General features: G+C 42.8%; 1 protein-coding gene across 1 annotated transcript in view; it reads left to right on the top strand.

The window, feature by feature from the left end:
• Nucleotides 1-7,800, top strand: part of LOC102375640 (unconventional myosin-Vb) — a 344,293-nt gene that overhangs the window by 288,558 nt on the left and 47,935 nt on the right. The window contains exons 19-21 of the mRNA XM_006033144.2: nt 933-1,044; nt 3,258-3,469; nt 6,856-7,012. Of these exons, the coding sequence (XP_006033206.2) occupies nt 933-1,044; nt 3,258-3,469; nt 6,856-7,012 (481 nt within the window). The remainder of the gene's footprint in view (nt 1-932; nt 1,045-3,257; nt 3,470-6,855; nt 7,013-7,800) is intronic.

The following is a 7,800-nucleotide window of genomic DNA, read 5'->3' as shown; positions in this document are numbered from 1 at the left end:
ATTGGGGGGGGGGGGGGGGTCATCTTATATTAGCAAATAGGGTAATATTTTTGTAAATCCTTCAGACAGCTTGTATGAGGCTTGTGATAGAGGAATCTCAGGGTGCCTCTGCACATGCTCCCACGCGTTCCGATTAGAAGGCATCAGAGCCGAGTTGATTAATCATTTCTTCTGGAGCGTTCTAATTAAAATGCTCCAGCATCTCATGTATTCAGCGTCCCAGATTTCAGAATAGTGGGGGGGAGGCCCTTTAAGTAAAGCTGGTTAAACAAACTTTAGTTAAAATGCCCCTGCCACTATGTTGAAATGTGGGATGCTGAATACATGCTGTGGCATTTTAATTACGGTGACTCCCAAGAACTGCCCTAGGTAAAATGCTTCCCTCCACCCTCCTTTCCTCCCCTGCCACCCTGGAGCATATGTATAGGCACCCTCAGATGCAGATGCTTCCTCAGCCTGGAGCCTGTATATAGGCACACCAACTGCAGGTACTTCCTCAGCCTGATGAAGGGTTTTTAAAAATGAAAGCTTGCTAAAAACTTTTTCCCCAACTATTTAAGTTGGTTTAATAAAAGATATCAGATTCACCCGAAGAACCTTGTCTGCCTAGGCACCCTTAGTAACACTTCTCACTAGGAGCCTTGGATCCAACCTGATGGTGATACTTTCCGGATAACTTTGTGTGTACCTTTTAAATGCATCTCTACCGGGAAAATAAAGCAAATTTCAGTTTTGAATCCAAACTAGTACAGAATGAGAAGGGGTTAGGTGCTGATCTGATTTTAAACAATGCCTTCTTGATTCCTTTTATCTCGAATGTGAAAAGGTTTGGATTTGAGGTTTTGGTTTTGGTTGATCTCTAATGCAGAATTTTAGCTTAATAAAGAAGGCCTGATATGCTGTCTGATCTTTTTTCTGTGCTTTGTTTACAGGTGGTCCTACCATGACTTTTTGAATAGGTATCGTGTTCTTATGAAAAAGAGGGATATCTCTAAGAATGACAAGAAACAAATCTGTAAAACGCTGCTGGAAGACCTCATTAAGGTGAGCTGGGATTGAAACTTTAGCAACAAGCCTTGGAGCACAAACTCTTAACTGATACCATCTCCCCTTTCCTCCCTCCCAGTTTATCTGCTATAACAGCAGATGTTGATGCAGTTAGTGTCGGCAGGAGCTTCTTCCAAAATCAAATCATCTCTGAAGGAGTAATGAGAGTAAATGAGGCATGGCATGAGATCTATTGATTGCATTCAAGCTGAAAAGACCTTTTTGTGCAGCTGAATTGCATAGCCCAATCATGTACAGTAGATTATACCAATTTAGCATTTCTACAAAACATGTTTTTCCCTCTCTTTGAATTGCTCAGTCTCACACATTGTGTATAGCATAAAGAATCTGAAGTAAGGTTAAGAGACAGAATGGGTAAAGAACTTGCCTACTGCTGTAGCACAGTGATTCTCAACCAGGGTGCCCTGGCACTGGGGGGGCCTTGAGATCCTTTAAAGGCTGCCATGGAGTGCAGCACTTAAGTGTACAAACATGATTCATGAGACAAACCCAAAGTTTTCAAATAGTTTTAATAATGTTCTAACCTGTTGTGGTCTTCCTCAGGTCTTTGCAACAGAAAAATTGCTCTATTTTTTTTCTGCACTCAGAAAGAGTGAAACCTAGAAGCTGGCATTTTCTGAGGGTCCTTCCAGTCTATTGTGGGGGCACCTCTAATCAATCAAGGGGTGCCTCAAGTCTAAAAAGGTTTAGGACCACTGTGGTAGATATACCCATTTGCACATTTAATTTCTTATACGAGTAAAAGAGAATGCAGGGTGAAAAAGAGAATTGTGAGAACAGCCCACACACAGCAATATTTTTCCATTGGTTAATTTTTGTCTTGTTTAAAATTAAAAAAAAAAAAAAAGAAAAAAAAGACAAAGTCAGCGTTTGCCATGTTTGGATCAGGTTCATTCTTCAGGCTCATTCACTAACTCAAGTGGTTTCCAAATTGAGATGCATTTCCCTAGGAGTTCTTTCCATTGTCTGTTTTTTAAGCTCACATCCATGGCTTGGACTCTGACTGGGTCTTTATTTCTGGCTCTTATTTCCTTTTGTGAGAATTGCTGCGGTCCTTCAAAGGCTTCACTTTACATGCTGAGTGAAGTGACCACTGCAGTTAGTTGAATTATTTGCAGCATGAAAAATTAAAGCAATGCACATCCTGTCTTGCACCTCTCAAGTTTGGGAGTTTTTGGACCTCAGGTTTTGGTTCACCTCTACACAGACAAAAGGTATAGGCAGCCTAGGGGTCCTCCTTTTTTATTGTTGCCCTTATTTGAACATGAACATGCCTACAAAGAGGAGTGCCGAGAACATGGGAACTTTAGTGTTAAATACTCATTGCATAGCAGGGAAAGACAGAAACCAAAACCAGAAAGGAAGATGCACCAGTCCTCAGTTCTACCCCATGCAGTTATGGTAAGATGTAGGGCAGGGCTGCCAGTGTGACAGCCCTGCTGTACATGGGCTGGATGTGGCCCATTGGGGGTTAATGTTCAGCTCATTGCCATTTCCACCACCTATTGTTTCTGCTGCCATGGCAGCTGGGGACTTTGAGGAGAGGCAGTATGGTGGGAGGAGGCCCAGTGAGCTTGCTGGCCACATGGTGGGGCAGCTTGTGCTGCCCGTGTATGCACCTGTGGTGGCAGTGGGGCTTGGGCCTCAAAGGAGGATTTGTATTGCCTGTGTGACACCAAAGGAGCCCGAGTTCTCAGTGCCCATGCATGGCTGGAGGGGGATGTTTTGCACTGCCTATATGTCAATGAGGAGTGGGGCGTCTGCTGCCTTCATGGTGCAGGTCATAGGGAGCCTGTGCTGCATGTGGTCCCCCATGGCATGTACACAGTGTGGTGGGCAGCCCCCAGATGCTGTGAAGCTGGACATCCCTGCTGTCAGGAGGGTCCCTGGATCCAGGGATACTTTCAGAGCAAGGTGAAAAACCTTTAGTCTCTGCTAATGCACTGGGACAAATCTATTATGTGCAAGTCTCTCACTTATTTTGTTGATATTAGGGTTTGGTCCATAACCTGCCCCAGTGGTTATGCAAGTACATGAAAATCAGCATAGTAGGGTTAAAAGGATGAAACTCCGCCATTTAACTGATAACTTTTTTTATTCAAATCTTTGCAGCCTTATGCTGAGCAAGTATGTTGGTTCCTCTTGAAAATGTTTGTCTTAATTGGAGTTTCCTTTATGCTTTTGAAAAGGATCCTGACAAGTTCCAGTTTGGACGTACCAAGATCTTTTTCCGTGCAGGCCAGGTGGCATATCTGGAGAAACTCCGGGCAGATAAATTTAGAGCTGCTACTATTATGATTCAGAAGACTGTGCGGGGCTGGTTGCAGAGACTGAAGTACAGAAGGATGAAGGAGGCTGCAGTAACCATACAGAGGTATACACGGGGACATCTGGCTCGCAGGTAAGTCTCAGGAGGGTCTGCAAGTTATTACTAGCTGGGAACTGTAGAGTGGTGACTAATTCTAGCTATTGTTTTTATGGGAACCATTTAAACTTCTGATAACCTTTCAGCATTATGAAACCTGGGCATTTAATATTTTGAACGGCCAGATTAGAGGTACTCAGCTCTTGCAGCACCCCAGGATTATAAAAGTGCTTTTTAACCATTTTGTGCCTTTGAACATAGTCTATTCTTTATATGCATATGCCAGGTATAAGAGGGTGTAAGGATAGTGCCCTGGGAGTCGTTCCTAGGATTCATTGCTGCCTTATGTTTTCAGCTCTCCCTGTGATTTTTAAAAGTAGATGAGCCATACTTCCTTGGCCCGATTCTTTCTGAACACCAGTGCAAAAGACATTATGGGCACCAATAAATCACATATATTTAAAAGATTTTTCCTGACTTACCAGCCTCTCTGGAGCATAGACTGAAGCTAAATGGTTAGGGTTTGCTAAGTACTTTGAGAAATTTTAATAAAGCTATCAAATATTCCCTGGATGGTAATTCCCTATTATCAGCAATGGCATTTGGGATCTGCCTTTGCTGACCCATTCCAGTAGACTAGTTGGTACCCACTTCCTTCCTTGGAGATCAAATAGGTCCCTATTTGTTATCTCATGGTTGTTCTTAAGCTTGGCTTACTATATGTTTCTTCCAATGATTTGGAGTAATTTCCTCTGGTAGTGATTTTGGAGATGGGGTTATTTAGAGCATAAAATCTATACAAAGCCAAGTCTGAGAACCTGAACCTCCCTAACACTGTTTTAGCACCTGACAAATCACTACTATCATCATTTATAACACTGCTTCAAAGTGCAGGCTTTTGATATTAAATGAGAAATGAAGCAAAGTGGCACGATGGCAAAAGTCCTCTTGCATCCCAATGTGCAACACTGAACAAGCAAATTAGCTTGTATGCGACTATAATAATGGACCTCAAGGGTAAAGGGTGTTGGACTTCTCTGCCTCAGTTCGTTTTCACTTCCTCCAGCCCAACCCAGCTAGCCGCAGAGGTCCAGAACAGATGGAAAGGATAGTGGGTTTCATGCCCTAATGGCAATTTTTTTTCTTCAGTTTGAGTTCCCTTTAGATTTCCAGTTATGTTGCTTATTGCTTAGCATGAATTTTTCCCTTGATTCTGAGTTAATGTCATCCATTCAGGAGTGTTGCTACATAAACTACTGCCCAAGTAACTCTGGGCGTGTGTAGATGAAATGGTGGCCCTAAGATGAAGCGGTGGGTTTTAAAAAACACCACTTCAGTTTAGGGCTGATTACACCCCTGTGTCTTGCACACACCCTGCTGACTTACCTGCCTCTCCAGCGGGGAGGGGAGGGCGAGTTGCCGGTGGGGGGGCTGGGGGTTCCCTCCGGGGGGGCCCCGCAGCCACGGAGGGAAGCACTGGGCCCCCAAGCAGCTCAGGCAGGCAGGCTCCGGGGTGGGGGGGCAGAAAAAATCAAGCTTCTCGTTTTTCTTGAGCAGAGCTGCTTTCCTGGGCTGCTGCCAGGCTGCCTGCAGGGCTTCTTTCAGAGCTGTGGAGCTGCAGAGTCCGGTGCTTCACTCCACGGCTGTAGGGGCAGCAAACTAAAACTCCTCTTCCTTGAAGGAGTTTTAGTTTGCTGCACCCCTAGTCATTTAAGGCGTATTATGCTGCTGTATTTCCTACAGCAGCTGGAATTAATGCACAATACGCTGCCGAGGCGTGCTAACACCGACACCATTAAAGCGATGCAAAAGCATTTAGCCTGTTTTAAAGCGTTGTGCGCGTACGCCTCTCGTTTCATCTGCACACGGCGTTCCTTGGGGATCAGAATTGGCTGATATGGCTTGTTAAAAATCAGCCATTGGTGTCGGCCCAAAAATTCTCTATCGGTGCACCTCTACTTACATATTGCATAATTAATGGGTGGAACCCATTGGCAGAGGGGATTTTATGGAAGTCGTCATAGCATACTGGGTTCAAAACGGGCTATGAAAATGTGTGTGTTGGGGGGGTAGGTCATTCAGTGGCTCTTAAGCACGGCAGTCGGGGATGTCACCTTAGGCTCAGGACATGCCAAAACCTATGGCTGATGGTGACTGGAAGAGTCTGATGGGAAATGGATCACTCCCTGTAAGCTCTGGTTCTTATTTCTACTGTAAAGCATCCATTACTAATTGTCTGATTGTTACCAATCCATTGCTATTGTCTGATGCAGGATTCTAGGCTAGATAGACCTTTAGTCTGACTCTGTATGGCAATTCCTATGTTATGATCCATCCTTTAATGCTGGGCTCATTCTCTTCTTGTGGGGTATTTAAACCTCCTCTTCCCCTTTTCCCCCCTCTTCTCTGTTAATGGGTTTTGTTTTTATAGGCTGCTGTGACAGATTGTGGCTCTGTAAGAGTGGAAAGCATGGGAAAACACAGACTTTTTTAACATTTTGGCAAAAAGTTCAGTGAAACTTAAGACCAAAACTAAAAACCAAAGCAAATGTCTATTTGTTTCATGCAGAGAAAAGTTAATATGTTGTAAATTCAGTGAAACAAGCTAGCTATTGAGTTAAACCATGGTTTTATGGATATTTATTAAGAGAGTTGACAATGAAGTGTGCATAACTGCGTCCAGTAGATTTTCAGACTGGCAGCAGCACACAAAAGTAAAGACCACGTCCCAAATTATTCACTGTGTTGGAATCACTTGGGGTTCTGCTCCATGAATGTTGTCAGACCAGTGCACATTGGATTTAAAAGTCAAATTGGTTTTCTGCAGTTTTGCTGAAAGCATTAATAGCCAAGAGATATCTTGTACTATATTTGATATTTTTAGTTAGTAACTGAAGCAGCTAACTTCCATAGTTTAGAGTTTCAGGTAATTTTGAGAAAAGAACAAAAACCAAAAGAAAAGGTGAAGATAAAAAAAAAAAAAAAAAAAAAGTCTTAAAAACAGAAAGAAAATGAAATTGTGCATAATAACATTCATGTATCTGATATTCCCTGATACAATGTTAATGGGAGAGAATGTATAAGCTTTCCTTTTACCAGGTTTGGTGTTGGGATGTTCTCTCTCTCAATGTCAAACAGCTCATACAAGAAGGATTGCGTACCAACCTAGCATACTACCAGTCAGGACCGATGTAGGCGATTGCATTAATAGATTATATTTTCATGATGAAAATGAATGAGTCATACTCTGAACCGTGTCGTTCCTAGCCTTTATTTCCACAGTGACTCTGCCACCACTGTGAGCCTGATGTCTAGTTGAATTTCATAGCGAAGCTTGTGATCCTCATCCTTAAGTGTCATGATTATTTGGAGTTGTGACCCTTATACATTTTTTTTTTTTTCCCCTACCATGTGCTTCACAGGTTAGCAGACCACCTAAGGAAAACAAGAGCTGCCATCATCTTCCAGAAACAATATCGAATGCTCAGGATCTTTCGAGCTTTCCAGAATATCCGCCAGGCCACTATCACTATTCAAGCTTTTGCTCGAGGCATGTTTGTCAGGAGAGTTTACCACAAGGTATAGCTACTTCACAAAATGTTTCCATGTTGGGGTTACACATGGGGAAAGCCTTTACATTTACCTGAAAGGAAGCAAGATCAGCCATGTATTTATTATGGATGCTTTGGGATCTCTTTCCAAACTCAGAGCTTTTAGTCCTCCAAGTTCACAAGTGTTAATTAAAAATATTGCAGCAATGTCCAAACAAATGGCTGGGTGTCAGTACTCTGATGGACTAGCTTAATGAAGTTAGTTTCATAAGTGGAAGCTGATGGCCATAGTGGAAATCTATAAATGTTATCTAGCCCCAAGGGGAAAACCTACCAGAGGAACAGTTTTCGTGTTTGAGCTGTTACAAGTGTATCTAATGCAAGCTCAGATGAAAGGTTAGTCGGTCACTTTTGGATGTTCTGCAGTCATCTGCTTCATTTTAACATGGTAATGCAAGGGAGAGGAAGTCTTGATGACCAGAATATATTATACAAAACAGATTAGCCTGGCTTAGGAGATGGGAATGGCATAGGGGACCTCCCACCTCCAAAGCCATGAGTTGAAATTCATATTCACCTGGCAGTTATTAAAAAATATTGTCCTTGATGGTGAATCAATAGCTTATTTGCAGTGTACTGATTGTTTTTAGTCCAGATTTCAGAAGTCAGACAGCCACAGGACAAAAGGCTTCTTTACTGCTGGTAATGAACAAAGGTACAAGTAACTTGAGGAACTTAAGGAAGAGGTTCAGAATTAAATCGGTTGACCTATCTTCTGAAACGGACCTCCACTTGAGCCCCTGCAGTGGAGCAGGA

Source organism: Alligator sinensis, unplaced genomic scaffold (assembly GCF_000455745.1).
Source record: "Alligator sinensis unplaced genomic scaffold, ASM45574v1 scaffold24_1, whole genome shotgun sequence".
Taxonomy (NCBI): Eukaryota; Metazoa; Chordata; order Crocodylia; family Alligatoridae; genus Alligator; species Alligator sinensis.
The sequence above is the reverse complement of the archived record's forward strand: the minus strand, read 5'-3'. Positions and strand labels throughout refer to the sequence as shown.